Source organism: Thunnus albacares, chromosome 17, assembly GCF_914725855.1.
Source record: "Thunnus albacares chromosome 17, fThuAlb1.1, whole genome shotgun sequence".
NCBI classification, from domain to species: domain Eukaryota; kingdom Metazoa; phylum Chordata; class Actinopteri; order Scombriformes; family Scombridae; genus Thunnus; species Thunnus albacares.
In genome coordinates, this window is record NC_058122.1 from 7,169,635 (window position 1) to 7,195,575 (window position 25,941).

A 25,941-nucleotide genomic window follows, 5' to 3' on the forward strand; every position below is an offset into this window, starting at 1 on the left:
AATTCAACATTCTGCTTTCATGGAAAACAACACTGATACTGAAGGGAATGCTGATATTTTGGCAGGTTTAACTTTTTAAAAGAGATTTTATTTTTTTAAAATTGTTTTTTGGGACTAATAAGTTTATATTGATCAAATGTCAGTATCCTCAGGGATGGTTTTTTCACAAAAAAGTTCAATTGCCTTGTTAGAAATTCTTATAATCACATTTCCTCCTTCTTCCTCATAGGAAAATACAGAATCTATGTATTATTCATTTCAAAAGCTTAGTCTGCTACTTCACTGAAAAGCCCATTTTCAGTGTACATACACATGGAGGTTGCACATTGGACCATGATTGGCCTTCTAGTGTCAAACTCTGCACATATATCATACACTCTGCATGATGAAGTACAAACATCCAAGTTAAGCAAAACACATTTTGAGTGGAGAGGGGTGATTACGGTTGTTGCTAACACTACTTAATTTCACACACTTTTCAAATCGCTCGTCTGGGAAAAAACAACGCCTTAATCTGATTAACTATGTTTTTCTATGTTTCTGAGTTCTTCCAAATGAAAGGGTTGAAATAGTGTTTAGTGTATGCATCTCTTTGAGCAGAAGGACAATGTGCTCATCAGGAAATACATTTACTTCCTCCTGCAAATGCTGCACAATTACACACACAAAATTATTTTTTAAACAATTGTTGTAGGCCAGTTACTTGCAACCACCCTGGATATTTCCTCTTTGAGGTTACAAGACAGCAGTTGATTTCCTTTAAACACATCAGCTGATCATAAAGATATGGCTTGATGAACTATGCAAAAACCTGCAGTCAGTTGGGCAATTGATCATTATAATTTCTTTTTTATAACTCACCAGTGACACCAAATAATCTGCTGCATTTTACTATAAATAAATTTGTTGCTCTAGCTTTTTTGTATCTTCTAATCACAATGCATGCGCAACCCAGTGCATTTTTTAACATGTAGTGCCAATAATCTACCGGAAGATGTCGCTACTCTCTCTCCCTCCGCAAAGACACCCAAAAGGCTCCGTCTCCTCTCCTTTGAATGAGCGGACCCCCTTTTTTCTATTATAACAGAGAGGGAATGGGACAGACAGAGATAGAGGTGGGCAGAGGTGTGACTGAGTGGACAGACAGAGGCAGGGAGACTCAGAGCCAGCTGGGCATTTGCCATATTTTTTATTTTTATTTGGGAATTTCAAATAGGGGGGAGAAAAGCTGAACCATAGCAGTAGTTTTTCGTGCGTAAACGGGATAGATTGTTCTCCAAATTCTTAGGAGTTCTGCTACACTTTCAGACTGAGGAGTTTATTTCGAGGTAGTGTCCTGGGTGGAGTTTTCTTTGCCTCGTAAGAATTGTTCACACACATTTAGTAGCTATGTTACACGCTTCACTAGTGCGTCCAAGTTTTCCATCTCTCTCTCTGAGCATAATTTAAGTGTGTTATTGTTTTGTGCTTGTCTTTAATATTGCCAGTAATAATACGTTTTATTAATTCTGATTATTTTAATCGTCTTTTGTCTTCATTACATTTCAGCGCAAGAGTCACTGCGGTGCACGGATTACAATGCAAAGGATTTTGGAGGTTTGGGTCACCTTGGTGACAGTTTCTGCGCTGACCGAGGGGGTCTTTGGAGGATACGGGCTGAGCATGTTTGCTGCACAGTCCTCCCCTCCAGACCCGTGCTATGATGAGAACGGGAACCCTCGGAGATGCATCCCCGACTTCGTGAACTCAGCCTTTGGTAAGGACGTGCGCGTATCCAGCACCTGCGGCACCCCGGCCGCCAGGTACTGTGTGGTGACCGAGAAGGGAGAGGAGAGGACGAGGGACTGTCACACATGTGACGCCGGGGATCCCAAGAAGTCCCATCCACCTGCGTATTTAACAGACCTCAACAACCCTCACAACCTCACCTGCTGGCAGTCTGAAAACTACGTGCAGTATCCGCAGAACGTCACCCTCACCTTGACGCTGGGTAAAAAGTTTGAGGTCACCTATGTGAGCCTGCAGTTTTGCTCACCTAGACCTGAGTCCATGGCAATCTACAAGTCCATGGACTATGGCAAATCCTGGGTGCCGTTTCAGTTTTATTCCACTCAGTGCAAGAAAATGTACAACAGGCAGAATAAGGCGACAATTACCAAGCAGAACGAGCAAGAAGCCATCTGCACGGACTCCCACACAGACATGCACCCTTTGACAGGTGGGCTCATCGCCTTCAGCACGTTGGACGGCAGACCGTCGGCGCACGACTTCGACAACTCCCCGGTGCTGCAGGACTGGGTGACGGCCACCGACATCAAGGTGATCTTCAGCCGGCTTCACACTTTCGGAGACGAGAACGAGGACGACTCGGAGCTGGCCCGCGACTCCTACTTTTACGCCGTGTCGGACCTGCAGGTCGGAGGACGGTGCAAGTGCAACGGACACGCTTCAAAGTGTGTAAAGGACAGAGAGGGGAATCTGGTTTGTGAGTGCAAACACAACACGGCGGGACCGGAGTGTGACAGGTGCAAACCTTTCCACTATGACCGACCCTGGCAGCGCGCCACGGCCAGAGAAGCCAACGAGTGCGTCGGTAAGGCATCCCCTCTTTTGTCGTTTAACTGTGGAATAATTTTAGCATTTGAAATAAGTCTTTACTAATTATAATATTCGATTAATTTAATAGATGCTGTTAAAAGAAGTCATTTTTGCTGATCACATTTGTCCTGCCGTTACGCGCAAAAATTACGCACCAGCCAGTTGTTGATTCTCCCACGTGAATTTTATATTTACATATTTTTCTCACTGGGAATGAAACACAGAATTAAGTCTCCTCTGAAGAGATATATTTCTTTAATTTTCAAATGTCTTTGGTCCAAAGAAATGTTTGTGCCGTAACCACAGGCCGAGATTAATAGGTGGTGACCTTAAATTAGAGTATAATTAAATTGATTGTGGTTAAATAAAACCTCAGAGAGAGGAAGGCCTCGTCTGTCAAGCGCGAGCTGAAATCTCATCACCTGAATGACAAAAATAAACATCCTGATTTTTAAATTCAAACAAGGGTTTAATTATATTTTAGGTTTATATTATACTATAAGGCATTTGATTGAATTACTTCTTAAATTAATCAATCTTTGTCAATCTCTGCTGGTAATATTAGAATTTATGTAATTCCAAAACAAAGTAAACTTGTGTTGAAACAAGCACAGAAAACATATGACTGGCAAAAAATATAACAAAATTAATTTGAATTTAGGCCTAAAAATTGCAAATAGTTTAAATAAATTGTTATATATTATCTTTATCATAATGGCACCAAAAAGATATTAAACCAAATACACAAAATCTTTTAAACAATGTACTTTATAGCGTCATATTTCCTGCCTGCTTAGAAAAATAAGAAATTTTAAGTGTTATTTCCCAAGCTGCTGACTGTATAATTCGCTCAATAACAACACTGTATGCACTTTGTAGACCCCAGATTTTTATCAACATCCTGACTAAATTCCCGAATAGAAAAAAAGGGCAGGAAGTCATTTCAACAAACAAGTGCGCCTGTCCGAATGCGTAATTGCGTTTTGACCGGTGTTTCCGACTGTAGTAGCGGTTTAATAGGAAGGAAACGTTGCAGCTGGAGAGATAGACTGCTGGGGCGTGTTGTGTTTCCATAAGCAGGTGCTATTACAGATTGGATGGGTGATTAAGGCGGTTTTATTGACATTTTTGGCACGTAGAGTATAAACTGCCACTTTAGAGCCTTTCAGGGAGGAGGACAAAGCGCGAGGTAATTTGAAGCCAGATCCAAGTTTTTATTCGGAGCGAGTGTATTAGCTGTGATGCTTATTTTCAACACAGCAAGGGTGGGGGGGTGAGGGGTGGGGGGCTTATATCAACAGCTCAAGCCCCCTGAGCTCCAGAGAACCAAACCTGGAAAAGTAACAAGTTCCGACAATGCCACGGTTTGCTCAACCAAACGGAACAAGTGAACAAGTTGTTCCCCTTGGCCTCCGCCTTTCGCCCCTGCAAAGCCAGCATGTGAGTGTATTTTACTAAAACAAAAGGTTGTCACTTGTGGCATCCATCTCGCTGTCAGTGGGAGGCCCCCCTTTCACCATCCCGCTTTTTGTGTGTGTGAGCGGTGTCATCAGATAAAACCAGACCGAGCTTGTCTCCCAAAGAGGAAATAATAAGGGTGGCCTGACACCTTAGCATGAAAGAAGACCCAGGGGAGGGGTTGTTTCCATTGAGCGGTGGGTCCATACGGTCTGGCAGTGGGGATGCAGAGTGGTTGGTGCTAATGATCTGTCTGGATTTCTCCTCTCTGCTATAAGACATGAAGATATTGAGAGAGGAGTGAGTGAGTAAGGTGTGGATATGGGAGAGTAGTTGGTTTCACTAGCTGGCCGCAGGCATCAAGGAAGTAAGACAGAGTCAATTTCCCATGGCTTTGCATGCAGGGTTGCCATCATTTTGTCAAGAGGCATTTGTGTTGGCAACAGCAACCTTCACATTCCTATCAGCTGTAACTGCATGACTTACAAATATGTTCATGAAACATGCAAACGAAAAGCTGTTTAACATGATGATGCATGATCACGTCTGACCTGTTGAGCCATAATCATTTATATGAAGGAATGAATAAGGTTGAGAAACACACATATAGTGACACGTCAGGCCCTCCTGTCCCAGGCAGCTGCTTCATATTCTCTCCGTGTTCAGCGTAGCACTGACCCCTGACAGTCAGGCCCCCTCTCCTCTCCGGCCTGACTGATGGGCTGTGAAGGGAACTGTGGGAAACTTTTGCTTGCCAAGTGGGTTTTGAGGCGAGTTTAAAATGGTAGCCTCGGCTGCTCATACATGTAATTTTGCACTTGTTCAATTTCGACTTTGTTTTTGCTGTCGCCCTGCCATGCGATGTCCTGTTTTATAATAGCGGCGAGTCAGCTGGAGGTTAAATCGGTCTTGTTTCTTTAACACTTTTGATGTGCTTTCAGAGCGCAGCACCTCCTCATGCCTGTCCTTGCGGCCAGCGGGCTTTTATCTGGCTGTAGTGTAATGTGTATTTGATAAGAAAGACATTTTTAAAGAGAAACTTGTAATTTCAGCAAGCGATCTTGTCTTGTAGATTAGAAATCTGTGCATCTTTCATCATAAAGTCACTTGCTTTGCGCTCCGCTCAAAGTGTTTGGCATTTATTAAACCTACAGAGAAATGTTTGCGAGGAAGATCTGACATGTTTGCCACCCACAAGGTAGCTGAATTAGGATATGATTGTATCAATTGCCTACTGGCTCTCTTCCCAGTCTGTGCAGCACATACTCCAACAACTCTAAAAATAGAGAGTGCAGAATATAAAAATCTTTAAAGAACTCAGAGGTTCGGTAATAAATATGGTGGAAGAGATTTGAAAGCACAAACACATGGAGGCATTTTTAAAATCAGTACTATAGCCGCTTATAAGTCTTGTAATGAGTCTAGACACATGATCAGCCAAGGCAAGACTGCCTTTAGAAAACAGATTATTTTCCTTTTTATACTACAACCCACTTGCATGACAGCAGCTCAGAGAGAGAGGAAACACAGGCAGGAAGAAACCGGACCCTTATAGTACAAGACACCACATTTACGAAACCACTCCACATCTTACATCGACATTCCTGTTTGCTTTACAATTGAGCCATGATGTTGGTTTGAAGATGCAGGCCGATGGCGTCTCTGTGCCGGACTTTTCTTTGTCTGTGTTGCTGACTTTGACTACTGACACTGTTTTCTGCTGATGGTGAATGTGCCGCCCGCCTTCTCCTGGGTTGCCAGGTTGGTCCAAGCCAGGCCTGTTAACCATCTGGGTCTCATTTCAGCTCAGCAGCAGCAGCGCATGTGACGGCAGAGAGGAATTTCTGTAAAGCATGATGTCATAGATGTTCTTGTAATAGAAGTCGCGCTGTCTCGCTCGTTCTTTGGTGTACCGGTTCCTTCATTCTCGTCCCTCTCTCCTTCTGTTTCTCCCGTTTCTCGCTCTCCTTTGTCATTCTGCGGCCCGTTGCTGTGTGCCAATGCTAGAGGATAGAGGCAGCCATTTCCATTTAATTTGCAAGCCGAGACATATTTGAGGGTTTTGATTTTTCACATGAATTTAGTCAACAATAGCCGGAGGACACCACTATTTCTGGGGTTGTTTTTGTTGTGTTGACTTCTGTTTTGATGGGTTTCTGCATTTAAATACACCACCATCATATATTGTACAATACAGTATTGAAAACAGCCTGCGCGTGCAAAGTTTATGTGTCATAATGAGGAGTTATAATGAAGATGCTGCAAGGTGGTTTGGGGATGAGACTGATTATGTTCAACAAGAAAGCCTCGGTTCAATCCCCTTGACAGCAAGACACTGAGTCCTCACCAGCTCAACAGGCTCTGATCTTTGGCCTCATTCTGGAAGGCAAAGAAAAAGTTCTTCATGGGGTTTAATAAAGCAGAACAGCCACATTCAGTAAAATCCAGTAGTAAACATATAAAGACTTTGGTCACGCAGGGGAAAAAACTCATCTGAGAGGAACATTTCCCTGAATGCGAGAAAACACAGAAATGAAAACAAATAAATGTGATTGTTAGCGTCTTGCTCTTGTTATGGGTTGTTTGTTTGGATCCCCACTAATGATTAACAGGGTAACAGTCATTTTCCACCATGGGTTCACAACAAGCTTAACAACATTACAAACTTCAGATGTGCAGTGCAAACAGTCTAAATAAAACCGGATCACAAAACAAGATTACATGGAAATAGTAGTTGAAGTACTGAAGAAGAAAATAAGAATAAACAAAAAAATGTCAAAAAACAAATACTAGGTTAAAACAACCTGGAGTGGTTAATAGGAAACAGGTGTGTTGCAAGTTAGGAAACATTTAGGAACATTTTTGGCATTACGGTACAGCAGCATGGAAAGTCAGGCACCCTTGAAAATCCCATCAGGACCAGAGTGCCAGTTAGATGGACTGATGAGTCTCAGTCAACTAGAACATGTCAATTCTTGAGTACAGCTCAGGGGCACTGGGGTGGGAAATACAAATGGTTTGACCAATGGGAGTTCAGAGAAAGTAAATGCAGGTCAGGAGGTAGTCACCTTAGAGCCAAAATATATTAAACCAGTCAGTTAGTTTCAATCTGCAAAATCAAGTATAAAGCAGACTCATGCACTTATTCTTGTAAACATGAAAATTGCATGGAACTTTATCAGCCAGCTGACTCACTGAAACTATTAGGACTCGTATGACAGCCTCGTCTGGAGAAAAACTGACCAAAACAAGAAACAGCAAACCGGAGATGCATTTTATGGAAACTGTGACAGAAACCACTGTCACTCACAGAGGTTGAGGCAAATTTTGTTGTTACTAATGCTGGCCTTATACCAAACGACTTTTTAAGCAATTTCACAGTCACAGACAAATTTCCAATGTCAGAATAAAATCATGAGTGTTTTGCTAGAGTTGTTTGTGGTGTGCTCCTGTCATCTCGATCGTTTGGTGTAAGGTGGTCATATAAAACATCAGTATTTTTCATGTCTTGACGTTCCAATAAAATCAAACATGTTTGATATTACTAGAAGTTTTTAGTCTTGGCTCATGCAAATAGTTATGTTTAAATAATTTTTGTGAATAACCAATAGGTGCGCTCTTTCCAGCACCAAACAGGAAGCAGCAAACCGGGTAGATAGTAAACAAGGTGGGGGCTCCGGGGAGATGCATCCTTGCCGTCCCTGTTCTGTCAACCAGGGTTGTGGCTTCTCTTTTTCTTTTTGGCTGTTTTTTTTAGAGCAAACCAATGCACACACAAGGGCAGATGTGGCCAAAAGCTTCTTTTGTTTCTGCTCCACAGTTTTTCTTCTTGTAAATTTCCACCAGAAGCAGGATGGGAAATAATCTCAAAAGGAATCAAGTTGTAGTCTTGCAAATAGTGACTATGCATAATCCCCAGTCTTTGCAAAATCTAGACATATTTTCTTTAGATGTGAGAGGGCGTCAGACTTTAGTCTTTTAAAAGTCTTTTCAAACTCTTCAGTGTATGGTAGGCATTACTTTTCTCCAAATCAGTCACAGTGAAACCGCTAAAGATTTTGTCTGTATGTGACATCTCAGTATAGAGCTGGCTTCTCTGTTCCAGCTCATGTTCACAAAGTCACAAAGATGGTCTGAAATTTGTAAGAAAAATAATTTTATTATGTTTTTGCATAGTTTTACAGGAAACTACAAATCAGCTTTTTTTTTGCATTACTGCTGACCATCTTCAAAGCACACAAACAATTTGATTTTACATAAAGATAAAGTTAGAGACCTTAACTATACTTCAGAAAATGAATTGACTTTATTACCAGTTTTGTATCTTTGTGTATTCCTGTAGTTCCATGCACTGATTCATGGAACTGATGTGTTGTGGGAAGCTCCAACACCTGAGATTTTAATGCAAAAAACAACAAATTCAAATTACTTTTCAAAGTATTTATTCATTGTTTGTTTTGTCTCATATCTCATAATATGTGAGAAATGCCTTAGGGACTGTATGAAAATTATTAGGGTGGGGAGGGGAGTTTAACGTTATGTTTGACTTAAAAAAAAAAAGGCCACCCCCTATTTGAAAAATAATACAGCAGTACTGAATTGGTTCAAAGAGTTGAAGCACAAAGAATTTAAGATGGTGTACATCACTCTATGCCATAACATGATAATGGAACAATAATGTTCATATAGCCACCAATCACACATTAAAAAATTGCAAATGTATTAATTTCTTAATATAAAGCCGCTGAGCAAACATTTATTACTGACACAGAATGAATGAATTGGGTCCAATGTGTCATCCTTAACTTGAATTATATCATTGGCCAACTTATTATGACATATTTAAAATTTTTCCTTTTTGTGAATTTGGGAACGACTGTTGGTGGAGATAATGTTTTAATCATCCATAGTATTCAAGTGTATTCTGTGTTTCTCAAAACAAACATATTGCCCCTATGAGCTACCAGTTGATTAGGACTAAACATAAAAAAAAAAGATTGACCCACTTCCCATCATCAAGAAAAAACCTCCCACTTTTCTGACCTCTTTCCCCCCTAATAATTTTTAGACAGTCCCTTACACTTGCTCTTATAGACTCAGAGAAAACCCTCTTCTTCTTGTTTGTTTTCAGTCACCATAACCTTAAAGATGCGATATACAACAATTAGCCCCACTAGATGTCGCACTAGAGCAACAGCATCTCAGACCAAAACAAATGTGTGTGTTATTTACTCAATCACATATAAAAAAAAATGAAAGTGGCATCTGAACACACGGCTCATGAAACTCAGATCAAATTGTCAAACTAGGCGGTGCTGATCAAATATGGATCAAGATTCTGTTACTATTGCCTATTTCTTGCCACGAATGTTTTCAGATATATATTTTAGTGCACTCTTTACTTGTAATATGAGGAAGTTTGTGACCCAGCATGTTGAAGACAGACGCGGGAGGACAGGGAGGGACTCACATGCACTAACATGCAGCCGGACTGGCTTCCAAGAGCTTGGATAACAACACACACAGAGGGAATGTGACTTCATTCTCTGTTCAGGACGCCATTACTTCACTATAACTTCACATAGCAAATAGTTATTTGCTGACATCTAGTGGGGCTGAATGTCGTATATTGCACCTTTAACTGAGTGTTGGCTGCGTGGATGGTGGGAAATTAATCTTAAAACTTACAATATGTTTTGGAATAGTGTTAGTAATAATAAAAAAATATACACAATTTGCACAGTTAATGGGCTAAAACATGCACAAAGCACCATGCATTCCTTTAAAGACATGGAACAATGGACTTCACAGACCCCCTGGGTTCTCTGGCCCTCCTTCATAGTGAGAACAGCTTAAAAACATGACAACTAGACATGAGAGGGATTCAGTGTCTTGCATAATAACGCTTCAACATGAAGGATGTTACAGGGATTCTTGTCCAGTTGAGTATTGATTTCCTGACACGTTCCTTACATTTAAAAAGCCGTGCTAAAAAAATACATGTCTGTGCTTAAGAATTAGGTTGATGATCACATGCTAACAATGATAACAGCACTTGTCATTTTAGGACACATCCTACAACACCCTTTAATTTTGTCACGATGTCTCACAAATGGAGAACAATACTTCTAAAATTACTCTGTCCCCTCCAGTCTTTCTTACAACATAAGCCTGTGACTTTGGTAAGAGGTTTCTCTGTATACAACCAGACCATAAAACAAAGAGATGTATTTTGGGGATCTCAAAAAAAAAAAATCTTATGCTCTGCTAGAATCCAGTGTCCTCTGGGTAAAGACTGCATGTTTTGAGGATTTTGTTTTGTTGAGCTCATAATTCAAGACAGACATGAGCCATTTGAGCCAGAAAGGTTTCACTCAGGCTTTTAAGAGCATACTGAAAAATCTTGTTCTGTTATGTTGTGGATGGCGGTTTGGAGAGGTGACTCAGTGTTTTGAGAGGAGTGCGTTAGCTTTGATTTAATATCCTTCATGCATGGGCTGTTGGACATCGTAGTATGAATGTTGACCAGTATGGAACAGAATACAGTGAGTTTATTCGACACACAGATCATTTAACATTTGACTAAAACGTGAAAACTATCTGCTGACTTGAGACACACATGCTCTATGACACATTTTATGTGCTGATTCCCTGATTGTGTCATCATTATTCACACAGTGAAAAGCAGAATTGACGCATGTTGTGTCATTACTAGGGATGTGGGTAAATTATTCAGAATTGAACCGATAATGACCTCTTAACACAGCAGAGTTTTAGGTTTAATATTCAGTCATTCAACGAGGTTCTTCCTCAATATGTTTTCTTCAGATTTCTTCAGATGTGCAGTGCAGGATAACGCTTGACAGATGTTACAGGTGTTATTTTTACATCATGATCCAATATTGAAGCTTGGTATCTTGTGAACTTGACAGTAGAGTGAAACTGATGAGTTGAATTTAGGGACCGTCTTAAAAGTGCATGCAAAATGGCCAAGAGAGCTTTTCAGATTTTGTCAATAGCTTTCTCGATACTTTAAACCACCTTTATTTTCATGTGGGACTCGCATGTACAACCTCCATTTAAATTTAAAATGATGAACTTTGACCCAATGGCCTGTTTTTTGTAAGTAGCTTAGATTAGTCATTTTTAATCAGAGACACGTCAGACCAAACATGCATCCAACTGGTCCTTCTTCCGTTATAAACACAGCCCGTCATTAATCATGAAATATGGCCCATTGTTACCTTCCACTATTCATTTCCACCCAGACCATTAACAGTTACACAGCTTTTATTTAGACTCAGTTAAGTCTTACTTTTTATTTTTTTTTAATTGAGGTTCAAATACAAATCAAGTTTTGATTGTTGTTTGATTAATTTAGGTACATGGTTTAAATGTAATGTTATTTTCAATCTTTTTGAGCAGCTAAACTTATACATACAGTACATGTATGAGAAATGGGAAATGACGGCAGTAAAAACATTGCAAGACAGAGAATTAAGCCAGTCATTTTTTATCCACTTTGGGTCGAGTCACCACCCCTCTCTGGTATAAATCTGAATAAAGATACAAATACAGAATTTTGTGACTTTAACAGATACGGATGGTAGCTCTGTGTTTCAGTGCTACTCACTGAAGCACTTATTTAGTGAGTTTGTGTGAACTGTGTCCTAAAATGCAATGCTGTTATTTGGGCTTCAGCTCTGTTTGTCTGTGCACACTTAAACACAACAGACAACACCGTATGATGCCATAAATGGATCCTGAATGGCTGGGACAGTTCAAATTGTTTGTTTTCCTGGCTGTTTATTTTTATCTGTTCATGGGGCTCCACATTGTTGCCTGTGCCAAGATGAAATGGATGCACATGTCTGTGCGTATGTGTGGATGCTCAACCCTTTGTGTCCACCGTCTGTCTACATGGAGCAGACGGGGGCTTCCAGGGTGGCATCAGGACCACCTAGTGCGTGCGCATCGAGCCCCTTTGAGGCGCTGAAGCCGGGCAGGCTGGGAATGATTAATGGGCCAGCGGAGTGACACGCTCCGCAGCTCCGCTTCAGACCCCCAGCCAGCTCCCCTGCTGCGCTGCCACCCGACACAGCCAGCTCAGTGACAGCACACAACACACGTCCTCAGTGTCACTTACCCAGCTTTACCCCCAGTGCCACTTACCCCTCTCCCCCCAAAAAGCATTAAGGAACTCTGCAGTGGAGGCATAGCTAAGCTCCTTTGGCTGGTACTATCCTCCCTGCTGCGCTGTCGACACAGGGGTCTTTTTACTAGAAGACAAAGACAACAACTGACAACTGGATCAATTATAGTAGAATAAAGTCTTGATCCCTATTAGCATGACATTTACAGTAGATCTGCTGGAAGAATCTTGCTGTTTTAGGTAGATAGTTAATAGTTTGGAGCCTTATGTGAGGTTTATTTTTATTCCACCCACCCGTAATAACTCACTAACATTATGTAAATCAAATGTGACTGCTGTTTAACCACCAACCAACCATCAGGAATGTCAGCTGCTAATTACCCCGCTCCTCTTTTCATTAACAGCCACTTATCTCCAGAACTCTTTAAAACAAACAACGTGCAGACATAATAAGCCCGCCTTGAGAAGGAAATGGAGTTGTTGGTTCCCGTTTCATATTTATTTTTCCATATAACTTCTGCGTGGGCCTCTCCAGTAGTCTCTGTTGCTCCATAATGGATTTCTACATCCCATTGTGCTCTGCCTCCATCTCTCACATACCCCAGTGACCAATTCTTCTCTGAGAGAGAATGAGGAACCACTTATTGGATTTGAGAGGATATCCAGCAGGATAGATAGAGGAGAAGGGAGCACGCTGGCTACCAGACATCGGTCCCTACATGACTATAAATATCCCAGGGTTCCACGTCTGCTCAAAGGAGGGAAAACCTGGGGATTCATCAATTGCAATCCTCCCTTTGCACACGGTGTGTTGGTGTGTATGTGATTGAGGCAGACTGGGAGCCCAGAATCATCCACAGGCAGGAGGATTAAGCAGCCTTCCAGTCTCCCATAACTCTCCCAGTCTGAGTGGGCATGTAGACAGAGCAGTCCGCCTGTTCACATCCTCTCCTCATCTCTTGTCCAGGTCACCACGGCTACTGTGGAGCAGATGGTTCACAACACCTTCACTCACACCAAACAGTAGAAAGTGACTTCCTTCCTCTCCCGGTCGACGGAGCTCTATCCTTGACGTACAGCATATCAGACGGTTTCCTCCCTTAAAACTTTGGGTGCTGAGTGTGTGATGTAAACTCAGGCAAACAGCTCGTAGCATGCAGACATCTGTATATATGTGTGTGTGTTGTGTATGTGACATGTGGTTTATTTACACAGACAGTGAGGCTCAATTTCTCATGATAGCGAGTCAGAGATAACACGGTGTATCTGGTTCCCACTTTGGCAGGCAGCTGGGAAAAAGAATGACCTCAGAGCAGTGAGCCCAAAGACCATGTTAGATTACACTGTGATGTACAACAGCCCCGGAGTGCCTGGGCTCTGTTACAGCAGGTTTTTATGTTCTGGAGTGACAAGAACAGATCTGAAAATACCTAAACAATGGACCAGTTACACTGAGCAGAGGGTAGTAGAAGATACAGATGTAGCTGAAATGTTTGGCTAAATATGCATATTAAAAAACTGTATTATGAACATAGCCTTCCCATTACAATGATGTAGCATTGCACATCCATAAAGTTGGAGGACATGTGAGAGATAGATTAAAAGAAGAATAGCTAAATAGATGCAGCAGACACCATAATATCCTGACTTTCATGGTCCCTAAAACACTGGATCCTACAATTCCCACAATGCAACTGGATCATTGTCACTGTCATTTGTTAGACCTCCCTCCCTGTTAACACCCACATCTTTCAAAATCTTGCCCCAGTTTGTAACACAGATTTGAAGTTTTTTGTGAATTTTAAGTCTTTCAAGTTTAAGTAAGCTTAAACTGGAATCCCCCGAATGACATCATCATTCATCATCATCAATGACATTGAACTTTGGAAAGTTCACTTTGGAAACACAGAAGACATCATACAACTGGTTTCACCAGATGAGTAGTACTCCCCATGATGAGTAACCTGAGCTTGATGTGAATTAGTGAAGTGCCCCTTAAAAGCTGATAATTAGTCTGTAATGAATGAAAGTGAATGAGTGCTTTGATTGACAGCAGAGGCCACTCATACAGGATGTGTTCATTAATGCGAGGCTCTGCATAGCATTTGTTTTACTCTTTAATCCTGTAGTTGAAGGTTCACCGGGTTCCTGCTAAGATCGCCAGGGGTTTGCGTGCTTCAGGAAGAACCAAGCCTTTTCCTTTTCAGCTCAATACTATGTCCTGGAAGCCACCTAGCAACCAGCACAAACTTTGGGATAAAAATGAGCGCAGTAGTAAGAAAATCTTTGCAATGTCCTCTCAATGTTTCCATAAAAACAATCATTAACTATTAATTCCCTAACTTTTTCCTTCCTATCTGGAGAGTATGTGACCATCGTGGTCAGTCTGTGCCATTTTTTCCTGAGGTGAGCTGGTGTTCTTCAGACGTCCTCTGTTTAGTCACATTATGAGCTGAACACCTGCTTTGATTTGTATAGAGAGAACGCACTATATTACTGCAAGTAATCCAGTGATACTTTAGTGATTACTCACATCTTTGAGACTGTAATGTTACTCACAAAAATTGAATCCTTATGTCCTTTAGTTTGCCTGCTTTCTTTCCATTTCCACCTACCTGAATATAAATTGGAAAAAAAATGCACTTAAAAGTAGCTTTGCTTGTTGAGATATAGGGTTAATGTTGATGCAATCTCACACAGGAGGGATATTTTTGACATGGGGATGTGGCTTGTTATAAATAGGTCATTGGAGAAAAGAGGAGAAAAGCACAATAAACATGCCCAAGAACGATGGATTGTCACCTCAGCTTTATGATTTACAGCCTAGTGGCTTCCTGCCTCTCTCCCCTATTCCCTCTGCACGGGGAAACACAGCGGTGAACGCGCGTGCCGGAGTGTTAAAATAACCTTCCTGCTCTGTGGGGAAGATTTGGACCTCAATCTAACATCGTCCAGCAAAGTCCTGCAGCGACGTGGCCCTGTTTAGATGTTTAGTACAGGTTTAGTCTGGAGAACGTCCCTCCTGACCACAAGCTCAATCATGCTGCTTTCATGCTATGTCAGGTTTACTGTAAACAATTCAGGTCAGCCTCAAGGTGGTAATTACAGTAAGGATAGGTGGGTGATTTTTGAATGTCTCTCAAGTGTATCAACACTCAAACCAAAATTGTCTGAATTTATTCATCAGATACAACAAGGCATTTACAGTAATTTAGACAATTTGTTTCAAAGGGTGCACCAGAAAGAACCACCCACACATTTAATGTCATACCATTCTTTCCACCTACTAACCTTATTTGCCATGCTGAGTAAACTTGCATAAAGAGCTCCTGCATCCCATTTTAACAGCATGAAGACTTGTTAATGTCCATCCTGACCTCTAAATGTTGAAGTGAAAGACAATTATGTGGATCTTGGCAGTGATATCTGCAGAGGAAATGGTTGTTATGTTCAATGTTATGAATGTATAGCAATCTCCTTAATTACTAGACAGGATAAATGAAAACGTTTGTAAAGAAATAGGTAGCTAATAACATGAGACATTGTGCATTTAGACTTTAAAACAGTGATTCCCAACCAGGGGCTGCATGAAAAGACTGTGGAGTAGCTCAACTAGTTTGAATAAAAAATATATATCTACGTATTGAGACAGCTGTAACACCTGAACAACGTACATGTTGCAACTGAGAGTGTGTGAAAACTAGCACTACTAGCTAGTGCGACTACAAGCGAGCAGAGAAGTCTAAACAGTAAGCTAAAAGTAATGGATAAATGGATGAAATAGTTAGCTAAAAGTAAGAGGTACATTGTGAAATAGCTGAGAGCAATGGATTTATGGTGCAAATTAGCTAAAAGTAACCTGTAAACAGTTGAAATAGTTAAAAGTAATTGAAAAATGGTTGAAATGCTAGCTAAAAGTAAACACTTAAAATGGAAAGAAACTGAATAAATGGTGAAAGAGAGACACTGTTTCTGGAAGTGCTTTTCCATTATGTATTCCCATCTCAGGTTTTTCAACGATATACGAATGTTACTGAACATAAAAACATGGGACTCTCCTAGATAATGTAACAATCCTATAGGTTTATGTTAGAGTCAAATTGGGCATAGCTGCTGGGTCTGAATACTACAATACCCATGAGCCATGGCTGCCTTTGCTATGGAGAGGAAGCCAGAGGGGTGAATCAGAGCAGTAGCAAATTCAAAATGCTTCATTGTTAAATTAATGAACAAAAACCTGATTTCTGCAGATTTTATTGTCAGTTTTTTCAATACGTATCTTTTGCCTTCCATAAGTGGCGCATGTAAAGCAGAATTTTAAGCTCAGTGATGGGATGTTTCTTGTAAAAATGTGCCTAGTTTACCTCTCCCCCAGAGTTTTTACGTACACAGGCTTTTACATTCAACTTTTTATCAAAGAACCAGATATTTATTTTGTAATGCAGTTTTTCATCTGTTGTTTGGATGATTCAGTTGGGAGAGTTTCATGCAGGCTCAAGCTGTAGAAGTGCTCCAACTGTGAGTCATATAACATAATGCAACTTTTACTTCCTGAACAAGGACTGCCTGAAATAGCACCTCCCACTTTGCTACTCTAGAGCTAAAAGTAATGGATGGTTGAATACGGTTAGTTTCTGCCACTTGTAGTACGAATGCAAAAATTGACCAAACCAACATGAACACTGACAATTTAAAAACAGTTCAAATGAACCTTTCTGGAACATGACAGGTGGTGATGAAGGGGCACCTGAGTTCATCTGACAGGGCTGTGAGGATATGACTGAAAAAAGAAAGGCTCGGACCAACTGCTTTAAAACACAGTTGTATCCATGCAATACACCTACGCACATGCAGCAAAACTTCCTTTTAGAAACAGAAAAGGGGGAACAGAATCTGCTTATCAAGCTTAATGACCGTGGACCTTTTCATCACCTTTCCCATAAACTTGAGGAAATAAACTTGGAGGAAGGAAAGGAGCAGCACTTCTGTCAGCCTGTTTCCACACCTACACTGTGGGAGCACTTCGGTCCATTCATGAAAATATACAAGGCATCAAACAAAAACACACAGATATATCAGAAATTAATAAGCCTTTATGAGTTTATTACTCAAGAGAATATTTTAACAACAGTCACAGCAGGCATGACGCAGTTGCATGTCTGTTCACACACACACAAACATAAGCACACACACTCAGAGTAAAAAGGAAGTATTCCCCAGTCAACGCCCTGAGCTCCTGCCAACCAGTGACAGCAGGATGTTCCTCCACCAATCCATCAGCTTTGTGCTTTAATTGGTCATTTTAAGTCCAGTCTTGTTTCCTCCAGTGGTCACTCAGGAAGCAAACCTCACATTTGATAAATTAACTTGTTTCAAGATTTGGCTAAATGTTGCATATAAACACAAGAACTCGGATGTGGGGAGGATCAGGTGTGAGAGAGATGCTGAGAACAGGCCCGGACATCAGAGGAAAAGCTAAATTAAAAAAAGCTCTAATAACAACACGAAAGTACATGCTCTCCCTTACACTCCCTTTTCCCCTCTTCTTTGTGCTATTCTTTCTCATTTTCTCATGGTATTGTTGCTTTATTACAAGTTTACAGTATAGAAAGACAAGACAAATGGCCGATAGAAAACGGGTGACATGCAACAAAGGTCCCAGGCAAGTTTTTCAACTGGATTGATGCAATTACACGGCATACGTTCCAGCAAACTGAACCAGCAGTACGCCCACTCCCGCCTCTCCTGGACCGCTCCCAACCCTGCAACAAGAGGATAAATGGGCTGAGATATGCTGGCCATTATGCATTATTATTCATAAGAGAGGGTGTGTTGTCGTTGGCACCACCTAGCAGCGGCTGTTTAGAAAGAGGAGTGAATAACTCTGGTCATTACTGATTGCACAATTACACAATGTTGCTGCTACAAAATGTCAGGTCTTTTGTCTTATTTGTAAAAGGGGTCATGGTAGGCTCACATGCTGTGTTTCATTGTACTTACAGCACATGTAGTACATTGTGGCGGTATCTAATAAATATACAATCCAATATAACTCAGATACATGTTATTGTATGTGGTACTGAGCCTGTACAGTCAGTATGTAAATCAACCTGGCATCATTAAAGCCTACTGTTCTTGTTAGAGTTGTCACTAACAAGTCATTACCATGGCCCACACACATTATTACTAGCTAATCTTAAATTTCATTTTCTAATGGTGCATTGCGTGAGCTCATGTCACATTGCATTACCTAATGACATATACTGCACTGAGAAGGAGCTTGGAGTGCTACTTTGGCCAGGCTTACTTGGGTGGCTGTTTATGTTGAGGCAGTGCATTCCCCGTTCGCCAGGCAACCGAACGGTTTACGAGCAGTTACTCACACAAAAGCATGGGGCGGGCTGATTGCTCAGCTAATTGATCTCCACCAGAGATCACAGGGCTGCGCTCGTAAAGAAAGGGAACGCCTCCCATGACATCAGCGCATGCTGCCTGGCAAGACAAGGCGTGCAAGTCAGGGGAGCGACTTATTCCCACAGTGAGAGAGAAAGTCTGCAGAGAGTGTTTCATGGAAAGCACATATACACATAAACATACACTTATATATGCAACTATTAATCAAGAGTTATTTAGTCTTCTGCTACAGGACAAGAGAGGTTGGTGATTTTTAGAGTATTAGACCTCAGAGAAATAAAATAATATAAATATGAACTGCAAAAGTTTGCAATGGCAGTGGACTCTTGAGGGAAGTTTCAAACTAAAATGTTGATAATTAATACCTGCAGGGGAATTCCATCAGAGGTCAGAGGTCAGACTTACCAAGCTCCAAGTGAGCTGATTGGTATTTATTGTCTTCCTCAAGGACACAGGAGTGATGTGACCCAAGATGAGAGCTTGAGCTCAGGTTATCCAGTCAAAGAGGTCTTCCTAAACACTCTGCCCCCTGTTGCCCTCCTTATAAGAGACTAAATCATATGTGGAGGAATAAAGTAAAGCACCATTGCATCATCTATATTTTATTTACCATTTTATTTTGTACTGGAGTTGCCATATCCTTGTTGTGGTTACAGGGATTAAGAAGAACTTAAAGTTTTCAGGTATCATTTCTGATCATTTCAACATGCAAATCAGTTTTCCCTTGAATTAGCCTGGCTCTGAGCAGATTTGTGAAATAAGGACAAAAACTTTCATTTGATCTTATCTTCTAAAAACATTTTTTATGTTTCTATTCAGCCTGGCTTCTGGTATCTGACATATGGCTGAAACAACGATAAGATCATTTTACACCTACGCTAAGGCTAAAAGTGGACAAACAGATTTTTACACAGATGTAGGAACGTGCTCAGGCTTGGGTGAAGTGGAAGACTGAGATGGCTTTAGATAGCCTTTCATCAAGGGGAAAACTCAATTCATTAGCTCAGCTTATACCTTTTCATTTCTTATCTGGTCTCGGGGCACAAAGTGCACTCTTGTGTGGTTTGGCAGCTCCTCAAAGGTGAAAGGTGAGCTGAGTGATGGGTCATTATGTTTCTCTGTGGGCTGTTATGGTACCAGAGCAGACACGACTCCCCACAGGGAACAGAGGTGTTGCTGCCAGATTGGCCATGATGGCATCATTAGACTGATAGCATCTGCCCTTATACAAGCAAGCAGATGCAGCTAAACTGCTCTGTTAGCCTCTGCCCCTGATGCCATTTCTGAAGCAGACAGCGATAATGGCTCTCTTCAGTTTTGCTTTGCTGTCACAGACTGTAAAAAAATCAATCTGATGTCACCTACAGATTTCTGAAAGGATGTTTTGAAACTTTAGATTTACCGTTTGCTACATCTGGTCAGTTGTTTCCGTTTTACATGAATAAGCCCAGGTTGACAAAATTGCATTGCCATCATGCTTGCCTATTAATTGCCAGACTTGTGATGAGTAATGTCCCAGAGTGACATGTCCGCTGGCTGACACCCTAAACCAGCCTGGGTGCTGCTAACTGGATCAGATTTTCAGCCCAAATCATCCCAAACTGATACAATCAACTTGAGTGGGTTGGCCACCTCGGTGTAGCCCAGAGACAACTGAATGTGATAGATTGAACATTTCAGCTTTGACATCTTTTGACATCGATTAAATATTAATTTTATTCTCTTCAGACACACATTTCTTGTGGAAAACATTTATTGACTATAGTGGCCTGAGTATCAGATATCGTATTATATTTGAGGACTATACATTTAAATATTCATTACATTAGATATTCTTTCTGATTGGAGATTGTACCGTTGTTACACTGGCTCCTATAGAGAGCGTTGCACAGTCCGTTGTTTGTAGCCTTAATGTTGCTAGGCTAGTGAGTTTCTTATTCCATAATTATACTGAGTGTTTCTGACAGCTCCTGCAGCATATTTTTCTGCCATGAAAGAAAGAAATTCCCAATGATTGAAAACGGGTTGAAAGTGTCTGATGTTATGACTAAATCATCTGTCAAGCAGCCAAAAATTACCACTGGGACAGAATGTGATGGACAGGAACTCTAGTCTGAAAAACGCTAATAGTCAGAGTAGATTATTGACCACGTGAGGTGTCTGACAAGATAGAGTGTGTGTTAGGATCTTGGGGAAACTTTATCAACAGGATTAGTCTGAAAGTGTCCGTATCTTCACCAACTCTTTCTCCAGATACAGGTGTACAGGTGTCACAAGCTGCTGTACAGTCACTTCAATACAGTCTGAGATTTTCGTGAAACCCACCATCTAGTGGCCATTAAAGGAGCTGCATCTTAAAATGCTCTGGCTTTAACCTTCACTTGTTATTCACTTGCCACATCCACTTTACTGTATCTTTCCTCTGCTTTTGTCCTCAGTAATAACTATGAACTCTAACTGAGCAATACTGGCTAGTTTTGTTTAAAATATCTACATGCAACTATGTCAGCCATGCGTGATTGAAGCCTACGATTTTGCAACTCTTCATTCCTATGAAATTCATTCATTCCTAACGCAGCTTTTCATGATTACCTTCAGAGGAACTATTACTTGATGCTGCCCTTGCTTGGAATTGAAATCTGCATAATCTTGGCGCTCTGCAGCACATGGTTGCGTGCTCATGTCCTAGAGGGACAACAGGAGCAATCTGAAGTAAACTGAATGGAATGATGTGATATAAATGTCTCGTCCACAAAGCTCTGGCATCAGTCCTGTTCAGCACTGAGGCAGGTGCACCAGAGTGAACCCAGTATTCTCCTTTTTCAAACATCCTCCTGCCTGTAATGTGTGTCTCATTAGAGCCACGTCACATATACTCACTCCTCATGTTCCCTTTCAGTTGTTTGTCTCAGCCATGCCATCTCCTCTTCTACTTGATCAAAGAGGGTCTTAAAATCATTCTTATGTTGGCATACTGTTTTGATGCTTTATTTGTTTATGTGACACCAAGGTGACGGGGTTTGCAATTGATGAAGCAGTCCTCAAGAGTCATTGCGTAAACCCGCTCCGTTTTGTGCGAGATAGAAATCTCCCTGTAACAGCTCCAATGGTTTTTCTTTCACTGTTTACATTTTTGCCTCAAGTGAAATCATCAAAAGCAGTCCGGAAACTTGTAAAAGTATTCATCATCTGGGGAGCTTGTCGGTCCTTTGTTGTTGTCCTCGCCCTCATCCAAATCACAGCTGCTGCAGTGATGTGTGATTGAAATATTTATTGTGGGAAACCTGCGTCGGGTGGAAGCAGCCTTGGAAGCAGCTGAGGGTGACGGATCATGGTACTTGCTTTTTATGTTTGTGCATTACCGAGTCAAACGTGCTTCTTCAGAAATTCCATGAATGTGTGTGACAGAAAAGCTTGTTTGTTAGAGTATTGGCTTCAATAAAGATTAGTCTTACAGCACCCTTTTAGAGTTTATGACGATGAAATACTAAACTTTCACAGCAGACATTTATGATTTATTTCCAGCCTTAGAGTATTATAACTATAGTGTGCCATGTATTTTTATGCAGTATGATGTGATCAGTGATGGTTTTATAATCCTAGAAAGTAACTACTTCCAGGGAATAAAGCATCACTTTGTCATGGATGGGTTTCAAGCTAGCCATGACTTCATCAATCAGAGCTCCATAACAGTTTACCTTTCTGGTAACAGTTTAGATTACAGCCTGCAAATTAGAGTGCAGTTATTTAGTATATTAGTGGAGTATGTACCCAAATAAATATGTGTGGAAAAATGAGTTGATATTGCAATGAAATTAATTGGTATATCATTTATTTTAAAATTATGATACATTTACAAAATATATTCTTTAGGAAATAATAATGTTTTTAACTGTGGAGTGCTTTTTATTATTAATTTAGTGTACATCATTTTCATACCTCTATAAAATAGTTCCGTGTATGTTTTTAAAATTATAATACTGGGGAAGAAAAATGTACTTTTGGGATGTTAGAAAACAACCTAGAGCAGCTTTTATGCCCTGTCATATGGCTACTGGTTGAGATAAAAGATGTACACTACAACCACGACAAAACATTGAAAATGTGCAAGAAAGCTCCCTTATTATAGTGTGAGTGCTGTAAAATAAAGCCTTAGTTTAGTAGTTTCCTTATAGTATTTCAATCATACCCGATATTTACAGAATATCGACATTGTAAATCTAAAGCATTACCTGTGATTTTAATACTGCAAAAAAAGGACATGATATTAATGAACTCTTTTGACACTTCGGTAACATCACCCACATATACTAGACAGGTGTTATGCAAGCATTGTATAATCTCTATATGCTGTGCAGTGAAACCTCAGAATCAGGTATATTTGATCCAACTTCAACAGCATATGTGTGTAAGAGCTCGGTCAAGATGTGTAGCGGAACAACTAAAAGCAAAATCTGCATCCCTTTGTAAAGAAACATGTGATACTGTCTAACACACAGATACAGTTAGTTGCATGTATGTGTCTTTGAAATATCCAACCACTAAACCAACTATTGTCATGAAAACACACGCTATAATCTGTTAAGTGTTGTCTTTTCTTCTGATCACAGGCTGCGATGAGAAGTGAACCCTGTTTGATGTGGTGTAAGTCATCCGCTCATAATATGCGTGATTGTACAGGATTACACGCAGTGAGAGAGTAATTGGTCCTGCATAAACAACAGTTGAGCTGGAATTCAATCCTTCTCTGTCTCTGAAGAAGCGCTGCATTCTTCTCAATGCAGATCACACACAAACCTTGCGCACACATGGTATGGTTAAACATCTGACACCTGTTGACAGGGTTGGTAAATTTCTGCCACTGCGGTGCCGCGTTCTTCAAACCATCCATAACCAAATTTCATCAGAGATCATCATGTACAGACGTGTGATTGTTTCTGAAGTGTGCTCTCCTCTGTAGACGGAGCGAAAAACCGCCTCCACCAAGCTGTGGGATGCGTAATTTCCACCCAATATGCACACCCACCACGAGCGCCTCCTTCGCTAAGCCTGATAGATGGCACTTGAACATAAATAGATTGGAATAGCATAGCTCTAAGTAGGCCCTCGAAACCAAATGAAAGCGGACCCAGAAAAGACACCTTGCTACGCTGGTTTGCAGTAACCATCCCTTCGAAAAACTCACTGCATATTTTGAATTTCAATGTTGTTTTTCACCAGAATACTAACATTTAAGCATTTTTGAAAGAGTAATTATATAGTAACGTATGTATTTTTGCACTCAGTGCTATTTTTCTGCTATTTATACTGTGTAACAATTATTTTGACTTTCCTTGGATTCCCTGTTGTTTTAGCCTCTAGTACTGTATTTTTTTGTCTCTTTCCTCACTGTTTTACCACTACTATTTATTCCAAACTGCTGCTACCAAAAACACATAATTTCCTGTGATCCAGATAAATTTACTTTCTGACACTGAGTGGAAGAAACACACATAGCAATGGTAACAGCTATCATGAGCTAGGTGTAAATTGAATTACTTCTGTGTCAGTTATCAGCAGAGAGAAACATGAAAATGTCAAACATTATTTGTTGTGTTTTGTAATACCATTCTAGGATTTCTTCTTATTATTAAAAAGAAGATATATAGGTAGAACTGAAATGAAATGTGGAAATTCTGGAAATTCAGACTCCAATTTATCATTTAGTGATTCCATATACGTCTTTCAGTACTTATCTTCAATCTTTGAACAGGTTTTTTTTATAAGTAGCACAATCTGTTGAATAACAAAACTAGAGTGTTACCTGTGCTCTGACTTTTCAACGGTACATGTATTTAGTTATTTAGCAAACATCTGACAGATGCTGCGAGCTGGCATCAGGAATCTGCTGCTCTAAACACGGCTTATCAGCGCTCAAGCTATTGTCACTGCTGGACAACTACTGCGGTGGCTGTGTGAGCAGAGCGGGGATGTGTGAATGAGATAGCACAGCGCTCATTAGAAGGGCCTGGGGACAGCTGTGGAGATAGCGTTTATTAATCTCATGACGCTGTCACACACATACAAAGCAGTATATTTTTACCTTTGAGAGAGACCAGTCTGCAAAAAGACAGATTCAGATGGAAATTCATGCAAAAGAATCATCATCTGTTTGTCTTTGCTAGATTGAAACACAAAGAATAAGATGGAAATTATGATGTATAGCCGGCTTTTGTTTTCTTTATCTCTGGCTGTCTTTTGAAAAGTAATTGTGTTCTTTGAAGTGAGGGCTGCAATGTTACAATATACACATCTGTCTGTGAATATTTTGGGAGATTAAAGTACAGTACCAGCATCGTCTTCCTTCAGCACCGAAACCTAAGAGCATTCCGACTCCTATTCATGAAAAAGGCCCCCTTGCATTTTCCCTCACACTTCCCTTAAGTGGAGATAACATCTGGGATAAGAAAGCAGTAAAGAGCAAGAGGGAAAGGGAGGAGGGAGCGTGTGTATGTGTGAGTTGTTCAAAGCTTAGTGTAGTGTGCAGTGTGTTCGATCAGCCCTGGGGAGGGAAGTGTGGGAGATAAGCCTGTGAAAGCTGCCAAACACCTCTGTGTGTCTGTGTGTGTGTGTGTGTGTGTCTGGGCCCCCCATTCAGAAAGGGTGTTTCTGAATCCCAACCACCTGCCAGCTCTGGTCGCTTATGGCAGGTGTGAGTCAGTTTGTACGTGATTCAGACCGCTGGTGATCGAGGAGCATATGTGACAGTCTTATCGTCTACATCTCCCTGTAATAACATTAAGACGGGCGCATTGATGGGGAGATTACCGAAATGTGAGCAACTGTGAGGCCTGCCCATATGAATAGTACGTGCATGATTCAGCCAAATAATGGGAAAAAGTGACCTATAAGGGAAAACTTTACTTACAAGGAGTGAAAACTTCACTTAAAGAATATGGAGTCCCAAAGGGGTCAATATTGAATACATTTTTAAGTAATTATAAAATAAATAATCACATAAATAAATTGTGAAAAATATATCAATGAATGATAATTTGTAAAATTATTTTGGAAATTGTTAAAACTCAACTTATTATTATCAAATGTTTCATCATTCTTATTGTCATAATAATAAAGTTTTATTGGAGTTCATTATAATGTAATTATAGAGATATTGATTTCACAATAGCCATTTTCAAAGGTCAGTCAAAAGTGACTGTTTAAGTTTAATTTCATGCCACTGATGTAAATAAATATTGTAGACTACACACTGTGTTTGTGTCACAGTGAAAAGCGAGTGTTACAAGCATCAGTTAATTCAGAGTTAACTTGGCCGCATT

The 25,941-nt window shown here is 40.5% G+C and overlaps 1 protein-coding gene across 3 annotated transcripts in view; it reads left to right on the forward strand.

The window, feature by feature from the left end:
- The first annotated feature begins 956 nt into the window (after positions 1 to 956).
- Positions 957 to 25,941, forward strand: part of ntn1b (netrin 1b) — a 45,734-nt gene continuing 20,749 nt past the window's right edge. Inside the window, exons 1-2 of one of the 3 annotated variants that reach the window (XM_044331614.1) lie at positions 957 to 1,359; positions 1,549 to 2,593. In XM_044331614.1, the coding sequence (XP_044187549.1) occupies positions 1,579 to 2,593 (1,015 nt within the window). In that variant the 5' untranslated portion in view covers positions 957 to 1,359; positions 1,549 to 1,578. The other 2 variants (XM_044331616.1, XM_044331615.1) reach the window with 2 other exon arrangements.